This window comes from Crocuta crocuta, unplaced genomic scaffold (assembly GCF_008692635.1).
Source record: "Crocuta crocuta isolate KB4526 unplaced genomic scaffold, BGI_CrCroc_1.0 scaffold1, whole genome shotgun sequence".
NCBI classification, from domain to species: Eukaryota; Metazoa; Chordata; class Mammalia; order Carnivora; family Hyaenidae; genus Crocuta; species Crocuta crocuta.
Genome location: NW_027527930.1, coordinates 1,920,191 through 1,947,486, shown reverse-complemented (window position 1 = coordinate 1,947,486; position 27,296 = coordinate 1,920,191). Strand labels below are relative to the sequence as shown.

Below are 27,296 nucleotides of genomic sequence, written 5' to 3'. Positions count from 1 at the left end.
AAAAAAATTGTGTAGACACAATATATATTGCTGAAAAGAGAACCATATAAGCAGAAGAATTTGGAAATAGTGCTTTGAAATCTATTGGAAACAATTAGCAATATAGGACTAATCTTAGAAAAAAATGATAGTTGGAGAGAATAGTGTGTGCCTAATATTTTTGTGAGCTTTATTATGAACCAGGCATTATTTTAAGTCCTTTACATTTATTATTTCATTTAAACTATGTACGAGTATTACCCTCACTTCACAGAGGGAGAAACTGGGATGTAGAAAGGTTAAGAATTTTCCTAATGTTTACACAGTTAGTTGATGACAGCAGCAGGAAATGAACCCAGCCATCTTACTTAGAAGCCTCGTGTACCACCACCCCACCATGGCAAAGACATTACCTCAGAGAATCAATGAAATTATTTTACATATTCACTGAAAGCAGAAGGAGGGGGGAAAAAAACAAAAACAATTAAAGAAATAGAACTTTTAAAATCTATAATTTGACAATTTGAGAGAATGGTGTAGAAGAAAAATTCCTAAGGGAAACAATTAGACCTCTAGTTTTGCATATATATGAATGTAAGAAATATATGCATACCACATGTCTCATTCTAGAACCCTCAATGCTGGTTCTTGTACTTACATGGTTCTTGTATAGAAAAATTTCCTCCACTAAAGCCACAGAGTTTATTTTCTCTGTATTATCTACTAACATAAAGAACTGAGAATATTTTTATGAAAAATTTAAAACTATAATATTAATTTATGCAAGTATGTCAATTTACTAATGAGAGATATTTTAATATAAGCATTAAAACAATTTTAAAAGCATATGTATATGATGCTAATTTCAAGTTAAAAAATTTTTTTAAATCTGTATTTATTTTTGAGAGAGAGAGACAGAGAGTGAGCAGGAGAGGGGCAGAGAGGAGACCCAGAATCTGAAGCAGACTTCAGGCCTTGAGCTGTCAGCACAGAGCCCAAAGTGGGGCTCAAACCCATGATCCATGAGATCATGACCTGAGCCAAAGTTGGATGCTTAATTGACTGAGCCACTCAGGCGTCCCGTAGCCCAGGTCCTCACTGCATCACCATAACTAAAGGTTCCTTTAAAGGCAAGAGACACAACAAATCTCATGAAGAAGGAAGTACCATTGATATACTCTAATGTTTTATTTTTTTTTAAACAAATTGGGGCCACACCTCAATGCTGATCATACCTCCCCAACTGGAAAAGTACGGTCTTCTGAATCATCAGCAGTTGCACGTTGTGTGCTGTCCACTGCTTGGAGCTTCTCTATGCTATGCAGTATTAATAGTTACTTCACTGTGTTGAACTGGCTGGCACAAAATTGATCCTGTTATCAGGCTACATCAGGACAGCAGATCTCAGTCAGTAAACCTGTAGGACTTGTTTCCTTTCTTGTTGTCAGTGACTCTCATTATTTTCCAGCCTCCCAGCCCTGACCTGGCTGATAGAGATCAGATGGTGACTGAATAGAAGCTGCCCCAGTCCTGGGTCCATAATGTACACGTAAGTACGCAGCTTTTCCCAGTCAGAGTTATCAGCAAGGACAGAGGTTCACAACTCCTAAGATGGGCAGGACAAACATTGGCTGGTGGAGGGTGCTTTAAAAATAAGAGTTTTTTTTAGGCTATGTGTTACTATATTTTCTGTTAAAGTTTTATTTTGTTGCTATGTCTAAATATAAGAATTTTTTAAACAAAAGGGGCCAGTATGATCCTTTCTTTGTAAATAACAGAAATAGAAATGATATGCAGTAATATATTAACTATATTATATTTAAACATTTAGAAAAACCTATGCTTCAAAAAAATAATCTCTAATACAGTTTAGTTAATTTCTTTGGTATGATCAGTAGCTTGGTATAAATTTTTGTATTATGTTGCTTTGAGAAGTATATTCTGAGAAAATTTGAAATATAAGAGGAGAGCTTATTAGAATTTCAATTTTTAATTCTAAATAATAGAAAGTATAGTAGCAGAAAGATTATTATATATATCATATGAAGGATAAAAATTAAAGTGTTCATATAATATATAATTATTGAATTAACAAAATCTAGACTATATGACATTTGTCATAATTGAGCTTCAAAATAATTGATCAGTTAATGAATTTAAGCTAAATTTAAGGTAAACACATATACACATACATTTAGGTAATTTCAGGCTATTGTTTAACAGACTTAGAAATAAATAATATTTGATGTGAGTAATTTTATTCAAACACCTGCATAGTCTAACCTTGCTTCTCAAAGAGGTTCTTGACCTCTCTACAGACACCAGTTTCCCACAAGGTTTGCATTGATTGATGCAAACTTAATCATGATTTTGTGATCATTATAATTGTATAGTCATTTGATTTTGTCTTCAATGAAACACAGTACGTTAAGCCTGTAGGCTCTGGCACTCTTAGATAATAAGTGTTTTTGCCCTTCCTAAATTAGTCTGGAATAACATCATGAGACTGAGGAAGACTGTCTATTTCACGGATAAAGCTTCTCCCTATAGGCCTTTTAAGGATAGCCTGATACAGCATATTATCTGTACTTTTTAATAAATATGAGAGGTGTACTTATTAAATATGAGAAAGTATAATTTCTAATTCACCAAGATACGGACAGAGTAAGACAAAATGTGCAGTAGGAAAAATTACTTTTGTATTCAACTAACATTCATAAATACATGATATGCTCACAATTTCAGTTGTAAACAATTAGCCAAGAACTTGAAGTTCTCCCATTCTCATTTTGCTCAGAATTCTGTAGTATGGCTTTTCTGTCAGCCTGATTCCTCTCTTCCCAACTTCTGGTATCATCTTTGTTCACTCCCTTTCCCACTCTAAAAGAATCATTACAGACACATAATTTCTATATTGAAGCCTCATCAGCTCTGATCCACAGTTTATAATTCTGAGGATTTTAAGTATCTTTTCTAATTGGATTTTATATCAGTATTATTTTTAACATGGATATTCTGTCAAATATGTGGATTGTGCCACAGAAGTAAGAAGGTTAAGCAGTGGGTTCATTGACTTCCTTAGTAAAGGTATTTTGCCCATGGGCAAGGAGTCTTAGTCTCAAAGAATCAATGACTTAGATGCTTCTTCACAGCAGCTCCGTCTTTCTCACTGTGGTGCAATGGAAAGAGTACTAGCTTGAGATTTAGATCCAGCTTTGGACTCCTTGTCTGGACAAGTCACTTATCTCTCAAAACTTCATTTCCTTTATGTGTAAAACGTGGGGAGAGTTTACACTAACAGAAATGGGGGAGGAGTTATCACTATTCCTGGGACTAGAAATCATTTTTTTGTGGGGAAGCACAAAACTATTTTATTGATTTATTATTTGGTTCATTTTGGTATTATTTATTTTGTTTTTTTCTTTGTTAAATTGAATAACTGTGAAGTAATACCTGATATTAGTTTTGTTATATTTTTTACCGTATCGTACTTAGTAAGTCTAAGTATTGAATTATGGAACTGTTGTTTTAGATACATGATAATGTGTGTGTCCGTGCTGTGATGAAGAACATTTCTTACTGTGGGTCAGGGTACAAAATATTTTAAAAACACTGCATTAGCCTTAAAGTCTTTTGAATTCCATAATTTCAAAAGCGTTAATAGCTTGTTAATATGGAAGACATTAACTTCTTAAGGCACTAGAGAACCACTTAAATTATCCCAGACTATATAGACTTTTTTCTCACTAGTCCCTATATCTGGTGCCTCCCACAGGTGAGGCAGAGGTCAGAAATAGCTCCCAGCAATATAGATACTTTAGTGGCAGGAGCCCACCACCCTAATGGCACAATCTGACAAGTGTGAAAAAATAACTATAAACAGAATGCTACAGGGATACTCACTCTATCTCCTGAAGGCCTCTCTGAACAAATAATGATTGAGTTTAGTCTAAAAAAAAAAACTATTTGGAATTAGTTGGAGGAGAAGGAAGTAAGGATTCTGGACTGGGAGAACACAACCCTGGTAAAGGTCATGAGACTTGACATACACTGGTGAACAGATGTTGGAAATTATGAGAAGAAGTGGGCAATTGGTCAGACGATGAAGGGCATTTTGTACTACATTAAAATCTCTGGACTATATTATGAGATTTGAGCAAAACTTTAGGCATAAGATGAAATGATAAAATTTGCTATTGAGAAGCATTCAGATAAATAGAGCAGTCTGGGGGCTCTACTGTCTCCTGGTGCAGTTGCAGGGCTACATTGGGAACAGCAGGGAGACTGTGCAGGTACAAGTTGTTTCTTCTGCCTAAAATGAATGTTCCGTCTCACACTGCATATACTTCTGTCGGCACTTCTCTGTATGGTTAACTATTTGTTTACAATTATGGCCCCCAGTTAAACAGACTGCTCTCTATATTCTCAGTGCCAAACACATTGCCTGGTCCATGTAGACCCTCAGCATTTGTCTGTTGACCTATGAGAACATACGCCTAAAGCCAAAGAACAGAGACTGAGAAAAGAGGAAAGGTGGGAGTAAATGAAAATTTCAAGTTTACTTTTCATTACATATCTATTCAAGAAGACTTATGAAATATTTGAAATACAGTTAATTCAGAAGGTAAACAAAAACCTAAAGGAGAGAAGCAAACCTAGGTTGTGGTGCTGATGGGGATTTATTGTAGAAGAGATAAAAGCATCATATAAATGCCTATAGACTAGATTTTCAAGTTTCATTTATTCATTAATTCAACAAGTGCCTATTATCTAGCTTATAGCGTACCAGTAGCACATTATACACACACATAATATAGACACATATATACATGTATTATATGCATACATGATATGCATTGTGAGTATATATCATGTTTGCATATATACACATCTCATATGCACATAACCATACACATAGACACATACATAAATATAAAAACATTATCTAGTTTTACAGTGTTTATAATCTGAAGAAATACCATATTCAACTAAACAAATGGATATGAAGTAAAGATATGATAAATATGAGCTAAAGATTTTGTACTTTTTTCCAAAAATTTTTTTCTACTTCACTTTATTTCTTTTAAATATTTCTGGAATCAGTAATAATGTTGCTAGTGATCACTGTTAGCTTTTAAAAAAATAGACTTTCAGTTTACATGATAACACATATAAACACATAGAGCCTGCTTTTATCTGCAGATAGATGAAACCTAAATTTGTGAAATGAATTTAGCATTTGAAAATACTAAACGTTTTCCCACTAAAAGAAGCCTTGTGAAGATCTGAATAGGGCCTCTTAATATTATTCAACAAGTGTATAAAGACAGCATGGAAACCAGTATCTTGACCAAGAAGATAGTTCTGTGTTGCTCTGTGCAGTGTTTGCAGTAGTTTTTAAAAAGGATATTATTGGTATTTACCCAAAGGATACAAAAATACAGATTTGAAGGGGTAAATGTGCCCCAATATTTATAGTAGGATTATCAACAATAGTCAAACTATGGAGAGAGCACACTGTCCATCAACTGATGAATGGATCAAGAAAATGTGGTATATAATATACCACATTTGGTATATTATAGAATATTAGTCATCAAAAAGAATGAAATCTTGCCATTTGCAATGATGTGGATGGAGCTGGAATGTATTATGCTAACTGAAATAAGTCAATCAGAGAAAGACAAATACCATATGATTTCACTCAAATGTGGAAACAAAACAGGTAAGCATATGAGAATGGGGGGGGGGAATAGAGAAGAGAGAAAAACAAACCATAAGAGATTCTTAGTGATAGAGAACAAACAAGCATTGACAGAGGGAGGTGGGTGGGGGATAGATTAGATGGGTGATGGGTACTAAGGGGGGAACTTGTTATGATGAGCACGGGGTGTTGTATGTAAGTGATGAGTCACTGAATTTTATTCCTGAAACTAATATTGCACTGTATGTTAACTAAAATTTAAATTTAAAAAAAGGAAAAAAAATAAATTTAACAAAAGGATGGAGTAAAAAAAAGGATATTATGTCTTTGGAGTACTGTGGGGTTAAATTAGAGTAATGGGTGTGTTTTAGGGAAAAATAGAGGGGCGCCTGGGTGGCTTAGTCGGTTAAGCGTCCGACTTTCGCTTGAGTCATGATTTCGCGGTTCGTGGGTTCGAGCCCCGCGTCGGGCTCTGTACTGACTGCCAGTCAGAGCCTGGAGCCTATTTCAGAGTCTGTGTCTCCCTCTCTCTCTGACCCTCCCATGCTCACGCTGTCTCTCTCTCTCTCTCCTAGAAATAAATAAAAATATTTAAAAAAAATTAAAAAAAAAGAAAATTAGAGAAAAGGTCTTCATGCTATTGAATCATATATTCATTATATGGTTTCATTATTTATGAAGTCTTCGAACCCTAGCATTTCAAGAATATTCACATTCAAAATCCATCTTGAGAAGCCAATTCAAAAAGATATGAGAAAGGTTTGCATTTGCTGTTTTAGACTCTGTACATTTTCTTCCAATAATGTATACGACTAAACTTTGACTTTTAACTGATTCCTTGTAGTTGCCAATATTAAAATGTATTTGTCTTTGAATTATTTTACTAAGTATTTAACATTTTATAATTAATTGTTTATTACTGCTCACTATTTAAAAACAGGCTACTTTGAGGCATTCAGTAATTTATGTAACATTATCATTGGGTGAAAAGAGCAGCCCACAACTTAGGTATTTTATATAAAATAAAAATGAACTAATTTAAAATATAACTATAGAAAATATACTGTAGTGTGATTTTTTAGTGGGACCTGTATGAAATTGCCCGTTTTGTAGATTAAAAATGACTGAGATCCAGAAATTTCACATGGTTCAAACTAATCAGACCTCTTCCAAGTCTTATTTTGTTTATAAATACACACATATAAACACACATATAGAATGACTGATGCAACTTTAAAATACTATAATTTTAAAAACCATGAAGACAACATTTGAAAAATCCTTCATACTATCTAAAAAAACACGGGCTTAGACACTAGAATGTAAAACAATCTTGAATACACATCCCAAAAGGTGAGATAAGATAGAACTAGTTGGCAAAAATTAACTCCTGAAAAAATAATCCAGTACAAAACAGAGTGTAGGGCGTGTCTATATACTATTGTAAGTAAAAACGTGTGTGTGTGGGGGGGGAATCCAGTTAATTATTTATCTACAAGGCGTCAAACAACTGCCTTAACTCTTACATCTCCCCCTTTTACACCCATTGACAGATTCTTGCACATGCTCTGCAGTGCTTCTTTTCATAATCAGCCAAATAAACCTGAATAAGCAAAAGGACCTAAAATGAATGAGGCGCTTAGTACAACCTGGCAGTGTAAAGTCATAAGAGAAGCTATACAAAGTAAGAATCTACAGCTTCATCTTGATAAAAGGTTTTAAAAATAAATTAAAAATCAGTTCAGTTATGTTACTCCCATCTTTCACACTGAACTCACGATTTTGGTCATATGTGCAGAAATGAACAAGTTGTCTGTTAAAAACAGTGTTGGGCATCTTAGCCCAGACACCGTCTCGAAACTACATCAGTGTTTTCATTTTATCTCTCCTCTCTACTATGTCAGTGAGGTATTTCCTGCCCAATTATGTTACTAACTTCTCCTCCCTCTTATCATTCAACCTTCTGTAATCATTTTTCTCCATGATTGTTACTTGCCTCTGATTATACCTTTATTTTCAATCCCAAACTTTAGTTGCCTTAGTGGTACTGGCCACCATGTCTACTACTGGAAAAATAGAGGAAAGATCAATGTATTTTTCCATTCCTTACATATCATGTCACTTTTTTAAATGTTTTATTTATTTTTGAGAGAGAGAGAGAGAGACAGCATGAGTGGGGGGGGGGTGGTCAGAGAGAGGGAGACACAGAATCTGAAGACAGGCTCCAGGCTCTGAGCTAGCTGCCAGCATAGAGCCTGATGTGGGGCTCGAACCCATGAACCATGAGATCATGACCTGAGCTGAAGCTGGACACTTAACCGACTGAGCCATCCAGGAGCCCTCATGTCACTTTTAAGAACATATAACTCATGGGACATTGTGACTGGGTACTAAGGTTGTCACCAGATAAAATGGTTCAGACAAATACCATTAGTTCTTCACATTTTTGATAAAGTTAACTCATGATATATGTCCTCTTTAGAGGTAAACATAAATTTAGAATCCTTGCTTTTCATGATTCATCTTTTTTTTTTTACAAATAGTTTATTGTCAAATTAGTTTCCACATAACACCCAGTGCTCATCCTCACAAGTGCCCTCCTCCATGCCCATCTCCCCTTCCCCCTACATCCATCAGTTCTCAGTTTTTGTCAGCATTCAAGAGTCTCTCATGGTTTGCCTCTCTCCCTTTCCCCCACCATTTCCCCCCTTCTTCTCCCCCTTGATCCTCTGTTAAGTTCCTCCTAATCCTCCTATACGTGCAAACATATGATATTTGTCCTTCTCTGCCTGACTTATTTCACTCAGCATAACACCCTCAAGGTCCATCCATGTTGCTACACATGGCCAGATTTCATTGTTTCTCATTGCCATGTAGTATTCCATGGTATAGATAAACCACATCTTCTTGATCCATTCATCTGTTGATGGACACTTAGGCTCTTTCCATGTTTTAGCTATTGTGGAGAGTGCTGCTATGAACATTGGGGTACATGTGCTCCTATGCATCAGCATTTCTGTATCCCTTGGGTAAATTCCTAGCAGTGCTATTGCTGGGTCATAGGGGAGTTCTATTGTTAGTTTCCTGAGGAACCTCCACACTGTTTTCCAGAGGGGCTGTACCAGTTTACATTCCCACCAACAGTGTAGGAGGGTGCCCGTTTCTCCACATCCTCGCCAGCATCTAGAGTTCTCTGATTTGCTCATTTTAGCCACTCTGACTGGCGTGAGGTGGTATCTCAGTGTCGTTTTGATTTGTATTTCCCTGATGAGGAGGGATGCTGAGCATCGTTTCATGTGTTTGTTGGCCATGATTCATCTTTTTTGTAGCAACTACTTCTTGTTTAGAACTGCTCCTGTGTCCTTTACCCTTTGGTCCAAGAACAGCAGGAAAAAGTTGGTCAGTATTTACTACTTCTTTAAAATTGGTGAAACCATTCATTTTGTTTTGTTGTCATTTACTTAACTGGTCAGCTGTCATCTTTCTCTTGCTGATAAAGCTTATAAAAGAATATGAAAGAATACTTATTATGACACTGTGGCAAAATGGAAGGATATAGCTTATTGTCTTTGAATGACTTCGTTCACAGACTTCTGGATTTTGAATGTTGTGTACATCTATTTGTACTGTGTGATTTGTCCTGACTCTCTGAAGGCTCTCTATTAGTTGGAAATTTGCATGGCTGAGGTAGAGTTGCAGTTTATTAACAAGGACCATAGCAAAGCCAACTGACTGTATTCTTACTACCCATTTCTAATAAGCTAAGATACAGATCCCTATGTGTGATATTAGTAAACTGTAAATCAGGTTCAAGAATCAACCTGCATTCCCTCAAAAAAAATTTTTTTTTAAGTGGATCAGGAACTCAGGGAGCACACTGCATACCTCTAAACTAATGAGGATAAAGGACGCTAGATTCATGATTGTCTTTCTGGAAATGGTTTAATACATTTTAAACAAAATGTACTTTGATTCAAGGCTAATGTATTAGTTGTTCTAGAAGGTTTAAATGGGATTTTCTGCTTTAATTATGTGTTACCTATTCACTATAAAATGAAATAAACATTATTTAGAGTAGAATCTACCTACTAGAATTGCATTTTTATTCATAAACTAACTTTGTATTTATAGTACTTAATTGCTTAATTGCATAGGAGAAAATATATGGAAGCTGAATTTCAAATCCTGCAGTATATGTAATGAAATATGGCTTTTATTATTCACACAGCAATGAAATAAGCTTTTCTGGCTCTAATTCCTTTTCAGAGTTTTATCTGTAGTCAGGTATAATACCATGATAAGTTGATTAAGGGATTTTCATGCAAATAATAGAGTAGTTCCTGTTGATTCATTTATAAAAATAGAAGTAGAATCTATCAGAATATGAAATTCAATAATGGAGTCCTAGGTATTCTTACACAAACAAAATTTAATATTTACACTGTTTAAATTTTATACATAGTTTGTAGGATTTCTATAAAAGTTCAGAAGTTCAAATCCAATTTTATGTGATTCCATAGCTTCATAGTGTTTCTTTAAACCACTGGGGATTAGATGATGTTACTATAGCAATGAGTTGATTACCAGTGGAGGCACCTGGGTGGCTCAGTCGGTTAAGCCTCCTCCGACTCTTGATTTCGGCTCAAGTCATGATCTCATGGTTTGTGAGTTTGAGCCCTGCTTGGGATTCTCTCTCTCTCTCTCTCTCTCTCTGTGTCTCTCTCTCTCAAAATAAATTAATATTTTAAAAGTTATCAATGAGGGGCGCCTGGGTGGCTTAGTCGGTTAAGCGTCCGACTTTCGCTTGGGTCATGATCTCGCGGTTCGTGGGTTCGAGCCCCGCGTCGGGCTCTGTGCTGACTGCCAGCCCAGAGCCTGGAGCCTGTTTCAGAGTCTGTGTCTCCCTCTCTCTCTGACCCTCTCTTGCTCACGCTGTCTCTCTCTCCCTCTCCTAGAAAAAAAAAAAAGTTATCAATGAGCCACTTAATGTATACCCAGACCTTCAAAAAATAAAAAATTAGCTATATGAAAAAAATATACATCTAATGAAATAGCATTTGGGTTGCATGGTATTTTAGTTAATTCATCAATGATAAGGTAATTGAGCATTTGAGGGAAAATTCTAAGAATGAGAAGCTCTTAAACTTCTCTGTATCCAGTCTAGTACTCTTACCTACTCATTGCCTGTTTCACACATGACCCTTCAGAAATGTGACAGAAAGATTCTGGGACATGTTAATTTTGTTTATTTAATATGCAGATTATATTAATTGCAAATGAGAACATTGTTGATCTCCTTTATCTAGGACATTTATATCTTAATCATACCTCTTCCCACTGAACTGGATTGCAAAATACCATTGGAATACAAACTTTTATCACAGCCAATCATACAGGAAGCTAAGCAAAGAACATTGGCTGCTTACTGAAAGTAACTGCATTTTAAAAGTACATATATATGCATTTAATTATTTATTTTGCCAAAAACTGCATATCAATAGTATCTTCTGTTTGGTATCTGTAATATATATATATAATATATTGAATTTATTACAAGTTGAAATTTATTATAACTAACAGCACTCTGTATAACTAGTCTTTGAATGGTAGACAACATATTTTTAAGACTGATATCCAAAAATATTTGTCAGGAGAGTTTATGCTTAGCAATTTATGAATTTCTTCAGTCACTAAGACCATTATAGTTCTGTCCCCCAAGATATTCTCCCAAACTAGTCACAAGTGGCAGAATGTGATTTCAACAGAAGCATATTATGCTGTGTTGGGTGAAGATGAGTAAAATTATTTTGGTTGAAAGCAATGGAATTGAGTTAAAAAGAAAATTTATTGAGAGGCCATTGGGCTATTTTGTAGAACATAAAAAGGAATTGACATGGAAGGTATGGCTCCGGTATGGATCCAAAGCTGGATGTGTTATATAGAAGGGAAGGTGAGGCTGATACGAACTTATAATTTTTTTCACTTTCTTGTAATTTAGGATTTTTCTTTTCAATTTTTCTTATGTCAATATATCAATATTTTAAAAAGAGAATTCCAGGGTCATACTTGAAAAAAAAAGTAAATGCCTTGCCTATTACCTGACCTGAAGTTCAGAAACTTAATGGAAAAGTCTTGTTCTCCTTACTATTAGATAACATGTGTTATTATTTTTCTGAAGTCTCAGGGGACAAAATAAAAACCTCCGACCAGGAATTCTTGATTTGATTCTGGGAGGTTGTTATGGTTGTTCTCAATTGTTTTGTGTCAAATGTTGATATATGTCCTCCTTGTCTTCAGGAAATACTGGCAAGTTGTGAACTGGGTTCCTTGTGACTCATTCATATTTGAAATTTTTCAAGTCAATGAGATTTTCTAAATAATTGCCATGCAGAGGCCTTTTGGAAACATAAAAGCAGAAGACAAAACTTTACCCTTTAGGAGTTTATAATCTTAGAGAAGCAAACTTTACACACATAAGCAAAAAATAAATTAGCATGTAACCAATGGCTGAACAGAGCAGTAGACTATAAAATATAGATGGAAAGAGCGGAAGAATGTTAATATACCAGGATGTTTATATTAATGATCACAGGTAGTATTTCTGTAATTTGTTTACCTTTTGTCTAGAAGCCATCCATGTTAATACTGGTTTTCTAACATTTTTACAATGACTAAAATTTAAAAATATTCAGAGTAATGTGATGAACTATGTATATTTTTATTTTTATTTGTTAATGAACTTTTAATGATAAAAATAGCATCCAGACGTGTAGAACTAATTTTGTACACTCATACACAAAAATGTTTGTGGAATTATTTTATCTTTTTGCAGTGACTTTCAGCTGTTTTCTTTCATGCTCACTGTTTCATCCACACTGGTCTTATTTTAGTATTTGAATTTGCCAAACTTCAGCTCACCCACATGTGTGTTTCTTCCTCTGCCTCTGCTGCTCTTCCTCCTAAGCTTCACTTGATTAGATGCCTTGGGTTTTGGTTTAAATGATCTTGGGGGAATCTTCCTTGATCCCCTACACTAGGTAAAATTTTCATGTTATATGCATACAGGAGAACCTTGAATTTCTCTTAGCGTTTTTAGTATGCTAACTATATACATATTCCTATAATATTTGTTAATGTCTGCATTTCTCCCTGGGCTGTAAACTCTATGAATATGTCTGCTTAACCATTCTACTCCAAACAGTAAAAAATTTCAGTAACTGTTTTCTGAATGAATAGATAAATATCAGAATTCTTTACCAAGGAAAATTTTGAAGACCTGATCTGATTTCAAAGAATTGCTAGAAATAGTTGTAATTAGTATATCAAGCATTTGTAATTGGGTGCTTCCAAATTGCACAAAATATACACAAAGTTTCTCTTTGGTGGGTTAAAAAGAATTTTCTTTTAAAATATTTTTGTATGCATGTAATACAAAAGCCAGTGTCTGAACTATCAAAAATAGGCTTATAATAGAGCTTGAATTGAATCTTTAAATTTGGAGAAAAAAAAATCCTTTCCATATTCTTGGAAGATACCGAGGCTGAGGAATTAACATTTAAATATATACATTAGTTTAGATGTTTTCATTTGTAATTAATTAAAAATCCAGCCTCTGGGGATGCCTGGGTGGCTCAGTCGGTTAAGAGTCTGATTTCCTCTCAGGTCATGGTTTGTGAGTTCAAGCCTCGCCTTAGGCTCTGCATTGACAGCAGGGAGCCTGCTTTAGATCCCCTGTCTCCCTCTTTCTCTGCCCCTCTCCAGCTTGTACTCTTGACAGAGCATGGGTGGGGAAGTGACAAAGAGAGAGGGAGACACATTCCAAAGTAGGCTGCAGGCTCTGAGTGGTCAGTACAGAGCCCAACATGATGCTCAAATTCAAGAGTCTGTGAATTCACAGACTGCGAGATCATGACCTGAGCTGAAGTGGGATGCCCAACAGACCGAGCCACCCAGGTGGCCCCAGTTTGACTTACTTTAAAAGAAAGGAAGTCTTTGCTAGCAATCCCACAACCAACTTCCCCTCCCATATACGTGGCTGGAACTGAACTGGCATGTCCACTCTTGAAGAACCATTGGCCAGGGAAATGCAACTATCAACATTAGCTAACACTAATTATGTGTGGGTAAAATAAATGTAGGGATGTGCTTTAAGAGAACTTTTGCCCAAGGATTAATGGTAATTAGTAGTTCTTTTTATAGTTCAGTAAACTGAAGATTGAGAATTCTAAGAGGCAAACATGAATTAGAAAGGTTTTTCAGTGAGGATGTCTAACTTTCTATTGAAGATAACACTAAATAATCATTGTATATTACTTGTATTAGGTACTCAGATTCCTTTTTTGATGAAACATTTATCTATTGTTATGACAAATATTTGTTCAAAATTTGCTTACTACCATGTTAACAGATTAATACAAAAAAAGATTCGGCTGTTCAGCCTGTGAACATCATATGAATACTATTTCTTTCCCTTTGAGAGTAGCTTCAAGAGATCTTCAAGGGATACCCTTTGGTACTCAAGATCATTGAAAAATAAAGATCCCTAAATACAAAATTCCATTCTCCATTTGGGAAAGTGATAGGTTTCCTCTACTCTCTAAAACAGACATTTCAATGTAATAAACACTGAAAAGTTCTTTGCCCATATTGTAAGACTTAAGTGAAATGTATTTTTTTTTTTTTGTATTTTTTCTCTCTCCTCGTGTTATAGTTTAGCATGTGGAAATGGAATGGCCTAAGGCTTGCTGAACTTTTCACTCAGTGATAACCTTACTAAGAAGGAGGATCCTAGTTGAAGAGTCTTAAAATGAACAAATAGCAAGCAAAATATTCCAAGAACACATGTCACAGTAACATTGACCCAACCAAGATATTTGTTACAGAAGAAAATTAACTCTTATTCTTTTCTTACATTTAAATAAATCATTTTTGTTGAAGGTTCATCTGGCCGTGAACTTCACTCATAGGAGCGCATCCAACCTAATAATATGTTGCCAGGGGCAACCTCAGGAAGTGTAATGTGTATAAATCTGCATTGCCTTCCTGTTATCAACACTAAAGATTAAATATACATTTTTTAGTTGCCATTTATCATTTCAATATTTATAAACATGTACAAAGTCTCTTTTTCTACACCGTGTTTTCTATCAGCACAACCTCTTGGAATAAGTTTCAAAAATGTATTATCTGTTTGCAGACATCCTAATTTCCTTTGGCTTAATCCTAGTTTAAAAAAAAATGATCACTCTTTTTAACACTTTGGGAACTATTCAGTTCCAGAATAGGTCTGGAAGCAGTCTCACTTCTTCCAGAATAGAGTTAAATATTTCCACTCTAGGCTCATTGGGCAATTCTCAGAGCCCCTTGGCCATTTTAGTTTCCTTTATTTGGACCTATTTTGTGTCCATTAGTACTTTCCTTCAGTGTAATCACTGTAATTATACATGGTGTTACAGAGGACTGATTCACCTTTTTATATTCATGAGATTTTTCTTCCTAACTTTCCTTTAAATTTACTCTAAAACTATACAGTTCTGTGAGTTTTGAGAAATATATACAATCAAGATACAGACTATATCTATTACCTTAAAAAGTTATCTGTGCTCATTGATAGTCAATCTTCTATTGTTGTTCCAGTCTGTGATGATCACTGGGCTGACTTTTGTTCCTATAATTTTGCCTTTTTCAAAGGTCATATAAATGGAATCAAATAGTAATTAGTCTTTTGTGTCTAGCTTCTTTCTTAGGTGTGTGTGTGTGTGTGTGTGTATCATAAAATCATTGAGAGATTTGTCCATGCTGTTGCATGTATAACAATGTGTTCATTTTTATTGCTGAGAAAGAGTACATTGCCTGGCTATATCACAATTTCTTTATCCATTTAGTATCTGATGGATATTTGGGTTGTTTCAAGGTTTTGGTGACTTATTGTTTCCTACTGCTTTTCTATTTTGCTCTTTGTTATTCCTTTCTTTCACTTTTTCTTGGTTTACTTTGTTCTTTTTTCTAGTGTCTTAAGATAGAAGCTAAATTATTGACTTATTTTCTACTAAAAGAATTTAAAGCTATAAAATTTTCTCTTAAGCACTGCCTTAAGAGCATTCCACACATTTTTATATGGTAGATATTTTTTCTTTCAATTCAAAGTATTTCTAATTGTGAATTCTTTTTAATCTATAAGTCATTATAAGGTGGTTATTTAAATTTCCCAATCTTTAGAGGATTTTCCAGATATCATCCTGTTATCAATTTGTAGGTTAATTCTCCTGCAAGACTTACTTTTAATTTGTTGAGGTGTGAACCATATTATGGCTTTTCTTGGTAAGTGTTCCATATGCAGTGGAAAAGAATATATATTATGTTGTTGGGTGGAGTGTCCTAGAAATGTCAACTAGGGCAAGATGGTTGATAATGTTACTAAGATATTTTGCTTCCTTTCTGATTTTCAGTCTACCTATTCTATAAATAGTATGTACTACTAAGGAGAATATAGAATATACTACTAAGGAGTGTTGATGTTTCAAACTATAAATGTGGATTTCTCCTCTGATTATACTAGTATCTGCTTCAGGTACTTTGAAGCTCTGTTATTAGTTGCACACACATTTAGGATTGTTATATCATTGTTATGTTGGTGAAATGACCCCCTTTGTTATTAGGCATCATGTTCTTTCATTCTTGATATGTTTCTTAATTTGTAGTCCAGTTTTGTCAAATGTTAATAGAGTCACGACAGCTTTCTCTTTTTTTTTAATTTTTTTAAATGTTTTATTTATTTCTAGTACTACAGCTTTCTCTTGATTGGTGTTTTCATAATATATAATTTTTCTATCCTTTTACTTGTAGCTTATGTCTTTGTATATGTATTATAGGTTTTTTGTAGACAAAATATAGTTTCTATAGCCAATCTGATAATCTCTGCCTTTTAATTTGGGTTTTTAAAATAATTTATATTTAATGTCATTTTGATATGGTTGTATGTATGTATGCATGCATGTATCTATGTATTTTCAAGTTTTTATTTGAATTCTAGTTAGTTAACATATGGTGTAATGCTAGTTTAGGTGTAGAATTTAGTGACTCATCATCTACACATCACATGCAATGTTCATCACAGTGTATTCAAATCTAACCATTTTGCTAATTCTTTTTTATTTGTTTCATCTGTTCTTTTTCCCCTTTTACTCTTTTCTACCTTCTTTTGGATTAGTCAATTATTTATTGTTTCCCACTTTATCTCTACATTTTTAGTTATAACATTTTCTTATAAGTTTTAAATACTTTCTATGATTTACATATTTAAATTATTACAATTTACTTTTTCTTTTTTTTTTTTTTTTTTTTTCGGGGGCGCCTGGGTGGCTTAGTTGGTTGAGCGTCCGACTTTCGCTTAGGTCATGGTCTCACGGTTCGTGGGTTCGAGCCCCGCGTCGGGCTCTGTGCTGACTGCCAGCTCAGAGCCTGGAGCCTGTTTCAGTCTGTGACTCCCTCTCTCTCTGACCCTCCCCTGCTCACGCTATCTCTCTCTCTCTCTCCTAGAAATTAAAAAAAAAAAAACATTTTACTTTTAAATACTATTATACCACTTCGTATAGTATAAGACATTAATGCTGTATTCTTCCAGCTTCTCCCTCCCATCCTTTGAGCTATTTCTGGAAAACATTTTACTTTTTGCATGTTATAAATCCCACAATGTATAAAAATCCCACAATATGTGGTTACTAATTTTGCTTTATACAATTATCTTTTGAAGCAATTAAAAGTAATGAAGTTGTCTTTTATGTCTACCACTTGCTATTTCTTAAACACACCGGGCATTTTCCTGATTTAGAGTCACTGCACAAGCTGTTGTCTCTGCTTAAGGTAACCTTTTCCTACCATGTGCATGTTTCATTTCTTCACTTGATTATGGTCTTGCTTCAAAGTGAGTTTCCTTGACCTCTCTATTAAATGTTTTACTCCTGCAAGGTAGTTCACTATTATGTTTAAACTGATTTATTTTCCTCCTATAATAATTATTGCCATCTGCTATGCTATATATTTCTTTACTCATTTTTCTGTTTGACTCTTCTAGAACATTCATTGTAAGCTTCATGAGGGTAAGGTTATCTGTTTTGCTGACTGACATATTCTTAGGCTTATAGCACACAGTAGGTGACTACTCAATAAAAAAGACGGTTAATGAATACTAACGGAACATTATTAGCATTAAAAACTCACAAGATTATTGGTCAATATGCAAAGGTGCATGTGCTTTGTTAAGTATTTAGTTTTCAAGTAAACAAGCTACTTTTAAATATCAGAGGCCACCATAACATCTGGTTATTACCGATCCATGACTCTATTTTTAATAATGATTTGGAGGCATATCTAAAAGAGACCAAACTGACATTACTTTGTTATTACAAGTCTACGGAATAGATTTTGAAAGAATGAGTTTTCAATGTTAATATTACTGTGACTAACCTATTTCCATCTGTAGTTCCATCAGGTGAAACTGAAACTATTAATTTATAACAAAAATTTTACTAAAATACTCACTGATGGAATGAATAGTTTTATTACTAATCTTTCTACCCTTTATGCTACATTTTTAATATTTAAATGCAAATTAATGGTACGAAGCTATGCTGGGAAATTTTCTCTGTGAAGAAAAGTCTTTCATGTGTCATGACTATCTTTCCTTGGGATAGTTCTACTGCTAACTAAAGGTTGTGATGCAGATTATCCATAAACTACTTCCAGTTAAATTTTTAAAATTAGAATCTGTCTAGGTGAATTTAGAAGGGCATTTATTTCCATGGATGCTGACTCACTGCATGAACAAGAAAAAAAATGGAATGTTATATTAAATCAATGTGAGATATGATTTCTTCCCTTGAGAAATGGACACTATGCATCTGTGTCTCTTGTTTAGCTGCACGTATATCAAATACACCTTTGATACAAACTTGTAATTCAACTTGATAGAGGCTTGTGTTATCAAATACTGAAACAGCAATAACAGTAATAATGATCATTTATAGGAAGGCAACTGTTGAGTTAAATGTTAAGTTCATTTATTTATCAAGTGGTTACTTGATAACTACCATGTGTCTGGAATTAAGTTAACATATTTTAATAGAAGAGGCAGAAAATAAGTAAATATGTATCACAATTTGGACAATGATAAGTACAGCAAAAACAACAAAACAAAGAATAAAGGGGTTGCTTGGAAAGTGATATGGGCTATTTTAAGTTAATCAGAGAAGTCCTCTCTAAAATGATTTCTGAGTGGTCACTTGAATGAAATCAAGGCATGAGGCATAGAGATGTCTTGTGGAGGAATATTTCAAGTAAAAGAACTTTTCAATGCAAAGGTGCAGACAAATTATTTTAATGACTCAGAATTAAATATTACTCTGAATAACTGGCCAGAATACCTAGGAGATATGACATCCTGGGTTATAAAATGGTTTTTTTTAATGTGTTTTATTTATTTTTGAGAGAGAGAGACATCGCAAGTGGGAGAAGAGCAGAGAGAGACAGAGACAGAGACAGAGACAGAGACAGAGACAGAGACAGAATCAGAAGGAGGCTCCAGGCTCTGAGTTGTCAGCACAGAGTCCTATGCGGGGCTCAAACCCATGAGCTGTGAGATCATGACCTGAGCCAAAGTCGGATGCTCAACCCACTGAGCCACCCAGGAGCCCCGAATTATAAAGTATTTAAAAATATAATTATACACATGATTATTTTCTATCCCTTTATTCTTGACTAAATAAAGTAGGCCAGACAGTAGGCTTCTGAAGAAGATGTTTAAGCAGAAGAAACACCATCAGAAAAGTACTTTATAAATATCTCTATTCACAGAGTGTTAGATTATTGTCAGGGAGAAAAAGTGAAAACAAAAAGAACAGCCTAGACTCCATTATGATTATTCAGTAAGGACATAGGGAGGCAGAACTTAACCCAAATCTTTGGGTTTTATTATTTGTGGGTTCAATTATCAAAGGTAAATGTGTAAAATACAGAAACAATTTGAGATTTGGAATCATAGTCCTGAATTCAAATCCTAATTCCAATTTTTGCCAAATTTACTTTGCCCAAATTAATCTAAGTTTTAGTTAATTCATCATTAAATTAGGCTATTAGTAACTACATGGTAAATTGTTGGACAGATTTGAGGTAAAATGTATCAACTGCCTATCACCATGATTGACAGAGAGGAGATGTCACAAAGTGGAAAATACACAAATCTCCTCTCTCAAGATGACATCTGGGGGCACCATCCTTTCATTGACTACTTATTATCTGTTAGACACTATGCTCAACATTTAATTCATATTATCTTTTAACATAGTTCAGAAAATTAGAGTCATTATCCTCATTTTTATTTGAAGAACATAAGATTATAAAAAAGTTATCTGCCAGCTGCAAGTATTAGGCAATCTGTTTCATGTTCTCTTATAGCAGGCAAGAGTGTCTGAGATGTCATAAGAGTATTCCTAAAATTTTTGGAAGGAGAATGTGTTTATTAGAGATTCAATGTAAGAGAAGGAATAATTTCAGAAATACTCAACTGAGGTGAGTGAAATTGTGATATTAGATGGGTAAGCTTCAGCTAATGTGGACTTAGGCAATGAAGGTAAAGAAAGGGAAAATAACTATGTTCTGGAGCTACAGTGCTGAGGTTTAGTTATATTACAGTATCACACCTAAAATAATACAGATTTCATATAGAAACTGCCTCTACTTGTTGAGCTTCAGCCTAAATAAGGCATAAAAGAAACATGGGATTGAAATGCATGATGGTCTTAGTTCTTCTGAGGGGACTTAATACTCTCTTTGAAAAATTATTGAAGATTTATTATTCTCCATTCCTGTCCTTGAATTCCTACTAGAGCTATTTTTATTTTTCAAGGCAAGGAAGTCCAATGAGAATGCAAAAAAACATTTTATTGGAGTGAGAACCAAAATTAAATGACTATACTGAAAGGGAGGAAAGACACTTGTATTCAATTATACCTGAAAAAAATACTTTTTTAAAGTAAAAATGAGCAGGCTAAAGGCATTTGAATAATAGCAAAAGCCTTTATAACATTCATGGTACTTTACATATATAGTTTCATTTTATTTTCAGAAGAAACTTATGAAGTAGATATTCTTATACCCATTTTGCTAATAAAAACAAAAAAACCCTGAAGCACAAAAAAGTTAAGTACTTGCCTAAAGTCACACAGCTAATAAGCATTAAAGTGGGAATTTAAAGCAAACAGCTGGCTCCAGAGGGTGCTTTTGAATACTATACTTACTATATCTCAACCCAAATCATTCAAAACAAACTTTATGCCTTTTAACTCACCATAGAGCAGATCACAATGAAAGGGTATTGTTGGGGATTTAATTCGACTGTGCCCTATATCCATGGCTAAACACTAGAGAGAAAGGGTCTAAGTCTATGGCTATTTGTTTCACAGGAGTCTTTGTGCATTCAAAACTGTATTTAAAATGAATATCATCTTTGTTTTCTGTTGCTGTTTCTCTTCATTAACATGTGCATCACTACATGTGTGTTTTAAGGAAGGTTGTTAACCTCAGTTAACCCATGTTATTAAAGAGGTATTACTACCCACAGGCATTACCAGAAATGAAGGCTTTTTGGCAAGAAGTAGAGAGAATTGCTCCCAAGCAGAATATCTAATGTGTATCCGTGCTTCGGGTTGAATACAAATATGTTAAGACATGTGTAAGACCTAAAAAGAATTTCCCCTCGGGGCTTCTGCTGCTGCAAGAACACCCGATTAGCAGGTAAATTATGCTGCATATGAAGGAATTTACATCATTTATCTTAAGCTGGTTGGTTCACATTTCTTTAGTACCAAGGATAATCAGATATTTTAAGTTCTCATTCTAATGGCATCAGCTATCTGATAGATTCACTTCATCCACTTCAAACTAATTGTACACAGTTTCTTTAAAACATTTTAATGGCATTAAGAACAAACACAGAGATATGCCCAATAAGGAAGTGATGTGGGAGTGATCAAAAAGTTTTGAATAATATTGGCCAAATTCTGGTAAAAGATGTTTATATAATCTTCACAACGTAACTTCTTTTTTGTGCTTAAACCCTTAGCCAACTCATTCTCATTCTCTTTGTGTTACTGAGTCAAACTAACCTTATTCAACATAAACTCTTGGCTCTGTTTCTAATTTTGAGAGGCATCACTTAGGTGGTTGATTTGAAATCACAGGTAAAGCCTTCTCAGGGAGCTATGCTTTCATCATTTATATTCACCTAATACATAGTTCCTGTGATATTTTTTTACTTCTTTTCTAAATGTTTGTTTATTTTTGAGAGAGAGCGAGCAAGACAGAGCACGAGCAAGGGAGGGGCAGAGAGAGAGGGAGACACAGAATTTGAAGCAGGCTGCAGGCTCTGAGCTGTCAGCACAGAGCTTGATGTGGGGCTGAAAGGCAGAGCTGTGAGATCAGGACCTGCGCCGAGGTCAACGGATGCTTAACTGACTGAGCCACCCAGGAGCTCCAATGTTTTCTTTAACTCTTGAAACATATTTGGGAAATGGTTTTCTCAACATGTCTTCTCTAGACAGTAAAGAGTTTTAACCATTTGGGTGTTTAGCCCACAGGTGGAAGAAATTGGAATATTCACCTGATTTTAATTCATGTGACACCATGGGGATAGGTTTATAGTCAGCAAATATCCAGTGCCTATAATGGTGCTGGACAAACAGTAGGTCCTCAATAAGAACCTGTTGAAAGAATTACATGGGACAGAAGGATTAGATCCATTTTATATAAACTTAAGGAAATATAACTAGTGTAATAGATGTAATTCCTAAAATGCATTCCTAAAAGCCATCGAAAGGTTATTTAAAGGTAAAAGGAGCTTTCTCAAAGAAATTAAGAAGGAAGCATTTTAAGAACAGGCTGGAGGGGCGCCTGGGTGGCTTAGTCGGTTGAGCGTCCGACTTTCGCTTAGGTCATGATCTCGCGGTTCGTGGGTTCGAGCCCTGTGTCGGGCTCTGTGCTGACTGCCAGCTCAGAGCCTGGAGCCTGTTTCAGTCTGTGACTCCCTCTCTCTCTGACCGTCCCCTGCTCACGCTGTCTCTCTCTCTCTCTCCTAGAAATAAATAAAACATTAAAAAAATTAAAAAAAAAAAGAACAGGCTGGAAAACATAGTGGTGATATGATTAAAGAGAGTTTTGCATTGGTGACTGAAGTGGATTAATAATGAGTTATATTTAACCATGAATTTGGAGAATCTATATGTGCTCCTTGGTAAAATCAAGAAAGGAGTCTTCATATCCCTACCCCCTTTCTTACAGATACATTTGTAACTGCAGCCAGTTTCAGAGGAAGCTTTAACAAGACTCTCTCCCTAGATCCCAGCTTCTCCTACCTTTTCTGAGGCCCTGTGACAGAGAGGGAATGAAGGGCTCATGTCTGTATCTACCACCTGTCTGTTGGTTGCTTACAGGTCAAAGCCTGCTCCTGCTTAGGAGTTTCCTGTGATAAAAAGACTTCATAGAGGTGTCATTGAGAAGGTGCTCCTGGGGTGTACGACAGGTAAAGGCTGTGAATTGAACGTGAGAAAGATGATCGGGGCTGGGTGACAGATCAGGTTGCAGAGGGCTCCATCATGGGGAATCTTCAGGTTTATGCTAAAGAGTTTGTACATCAGTGTGAAAGTCAGCAGTTAATTCTTGTGAATGTGTCTCAGTGAGGAGATTACATACTAGTAGAGTTCTATATAATCCTGTTTCTTCCAGAACAGGTCTGTTTCATTTTATTTCTTTAAATATTTATTTATTTTTTGGGTAAGCACAAGCCAGGGGAGGGGTAGAGAGGGGGACAGAAGATCTGAAGCAGTCTCTGTGCTGATAGGCTGGCTGACAGCAGTGAGCCTGATATGGGGCTTGAACTCACAAACAGTGAGATCATTACCTGGGATGAAGTTGGATGCTCAACCAGCTTAACCACCGAGGTACCCCTGGAACCATTCTATTGTAAATCAGTGTTATACAGTAGAGTTCCATGTAAGCTTTAGCTTGAGAAAAACATCTCACCCCCTTCAAAATGTTTCTTTTCCCTGCTCAGGCTAAACACCTTGGAATCTTCCTTAACTCCTTCCCTCACATTCTGCACCAATTCATCAGCAAAGTCTGTCACCAAGGCCTTCAAAATATATTCTGAATCCAATAATATATTCTGATCTTCTCACTGTTCACATCCTAGTCCAAGCCACCATCTTATCTAACCTGAACTTGTGCAGTGGACTCCTAAGCAGTTTTCCTGTTATTCCCCTTCATCATACCCCTTCCCTCCACCACAGTGTATTCTCTACAAAGTGATCCTTTTGAAAAGACCATTCCATTCCACTGATCAAAATTCTATAATGGTTTCCTTTTTCACTCGGAATAATGTAAAGGAGGATTTATGGTGGCTTCCTAGATTATGATCTGCCTTGTGACTCTCTCTGACCTCGTCTTCTCTCTTCCTTGCTCACTGCACACTGGCCGCACTGGCCTTCTTGCTCTTCTATCAGCATACCGCATCTGCTCCCACTTCAGGACACTCATGCTTCTCTGTTCCCTTTGCTTATAGTACTTTCCCCTCAGACAGCTGCATGACTCCATTCTTGACTTTGTTTGTGTCTGCTTGAATGTCCTCTTTGCAAAGAGGTCTCCTCTGATCGCCTAATCCCACCCCACATCCATTCATTCTTTATTCTCTTTCCTGACACTTTACATTTGTATATAGATTATGTGTTGTTCACTGCCTTCCTTCCTCAATAGGAGACATGAGGGCAAAGAGTGTCTCTTCAGTCCTGCTATATCCCTACTTCTAAAATAGTGCCTGAAACAAGTAGACACTCAATGAATATATGTTGACAGAAAGAAATCAAAGCATATTAATGGTATGCTTGGCAATCATAATAACCATAAGATCTTTTTAAGGCAGGAAATGTGATCATTCTAATCCAATTTTTGTAGTTATCCAGAAAATGAAAGATTTTGAAGAGTTTGGTATATTTTTGAAGGACACATGAAAATTATAGAAATGTTACCCATATGTGTAGGAATTAAATTAAATTACTAAATACTGTAGCTCATGTAGCTGCTTTCACAGAGATGGGGTTGACCTTGCTAATACTATAGCATGGGAGAAGGTGGCCTTTGGGTGTTTAGAAGATGGAAATCATAATTTTGAAGATATGCTATAAAGGAGGATAGATCTTATGCTGGGTCTATAAATCATAGGTTTAAAAGAATTTTTTAAAAGCATTTTTGGAAAGCACATGAAATTCTTATTTGCAATATCCTAGAATGTCCTATATGCTTTTATATTATATTGTATTATATAAATAGGATTTAATAGGATTAACATACCTGTCCCCCTGCAATGTATAGAACTATTACACATTACAGTAAAGGAGCAGGGTGCTATCCAACTTCTGCCCACACTCTGCAACTTTGCCCTTCTCCATTACCTGCCAAACCAGTCATATCTAACTGATAGAGAGGCTAATTTCGATGACTAATTCATACTTGAAATGCCCCCAGTTTCCCATCACTTTGCTAGTTCTTTATGCCGTGGTAGTCACTTATTATCATCACATTTTTAGGATATGCCCTCATGTGCCTTTTGAAAAAAAACCAAGGGCATTTCTTGCCAGAGTCCTTTTATTTGTTTTCCTAGTCTTTAAAATTCTTATCAAGTCTGAAGCAAATTTTGCCTCATCATCAATGTATCAGTGTCATCATTACTTAGATGACTGAATTTATTTATTTATTTACTGTATTTTTTTTACTCAGGTATAGTTGACACACAATGCTACAGTAATTTAAGGTGTGTAATATAGTGATTCAACTTCTTTATACATCATGCTTTACTCACCACAAGTGTAGCTACCCTCTATCACCAAACAGCACTATTACAACAGTATCACTGACTATATTCCCTATATTCCTTTTATTCCCATGACTTATTCATTCCATAACTGGAGGCCTGTATCTCCCACTCCTCCTCACCCATTTCCCCCCCATCCTTCTCCCCTGTAGCAACCATCAGCTTGTTCTATATATTTATAGGTCTGATCATGCTTATGGTTTGTTTATTCATTTGTTCTTTAGACTCTACATATGAGTGAAATCATACGGTATTTGTCTTCCTCAGTCTGACATATTTCATTTAGCATAATACACATCAGGTCCATCCATGTTGTCACAAATGGCAAGACCTCATTCTTTTTCATGGCTACTAATATACCATTTTGCATGTGTGTGCGTGCGTGCACACACACACACCCCATATCTTCCTTATCTACTGATGATATATCTTATGGGTTTAATATCCAAAATAGATAAAGAGTTTATATAACTCAACACCACAAATCCCACAATTTGATTAAAAAATGGGTAGAGGACCTGAATAGATATTCTTCCAAAGACATACAGATTGCCAAAGACAAATGAAAGATGCTCAGCATCACTCATCATCAGGGAAATGTGAATCAAAACTACAATGAGATATTACCTTGTATCTGTTGGAATGGCTAGAATCAAAAAAGACAAGAAATTAAAAGTATTGGCACAGATGTGTTGAAAAATGCAGAAAAAGGAAACTGTATGCACTGTTGATAGGAATGTAAATTGGTGTAGACACTGTGGAAAACAGTGGGGAGATATATCAAAAATTAAAAATAAAAATACAATATGATTCAGCAATTCCACTACTGGGTATTCACTGAAAGAAAACAAAGACTAGTCAAAAAGATATATGTACACCTATGTTTATGACAGCGTTATTTACAATAGCCAAATTACGGAAGTGGTCCAAGTGTTCATCATTAGATGACTGTATTATTTTCAATGCTGCATCAACTCAATGAGCTCCTCTCTTTTACTACCCATTATTTTGCCAATATTGTGATACATATTTTTAGTAGTACCATAAAAAAGAGGTTTCTCCAAAAGAATTGTACTACCATCAGCTGAACTAAATTAGGCCCTTTAAACCATAAATATGGCTTCTCAAATTCTGTTATACTCTTCTCATCTTCTGTCCAAAATACATGAATTGTTTTCTTTTGTTAATTTTATCAATGTTGCATTTGAAAAATGAAATGAGTGATATTATTTATTGATGAGCTTTCTTGGGATTCCAAATAAAGTCTGTGGTCATATTCCTATTTAAAAAGGTGCTTGTGTAATAATGAGAAGTTGTTCTGCTTGCAAGCAAGGAGCAAGCAGGAGCAGGATGTATTTAACCCATATCACCTGCTGGAGAGTCCCCCTCATCCTTCAAGGGCCTGCTCAGTTGTCACATCTAAGATGTCTTTCCCGTATGTCTCTCTACCCTTTCCCAAATAACCTTTATTATTCAATCCTCCATGTTTACTTATCAGTTTCCTTGATAAATCTGTTATTTTTTCCTATGATGCTATATTGATTTTATTATTTTGTATCTTTCTACTCTACCATATGCCCCTTGAATATATGCTGGGAATATATTAGGCCCATAATAAGTTTCTTAAATAGAATTGAATTAAATACAACAAAAGGACACATAACAGCCCTGCTGCCCAGATCATGCATCATGTGTCTC

The 27,296-nt window shown here is 35.3% G+C and overlaps 1 protein-coding gene across 1 annotated transcript in view; it reads left to right on the top strand.

Moving 5' to 3' along the window:
- Nucleotides 1-1,488: 1,488 nt before the first annotated feature.
- LOC144220450 (transmembrane protease serine 11F) overlaps nt 1,489-27,296 on the top strand; it is a 69,053-nt gene continuing 43,245 nt past the window's right edge. The window contains exon 1 of the mRNA XM_077750676.1: nt 1,489-1,528. Within this exon, the coding sequence (XP_077606802.1) occupies nt 1,521-1,528 (8 nt within the window). The 5' untranslated portion in view covers nt 1,489-1,520. The remainder of the gene's footprint in view (nt 1,529-27,296) is intronic.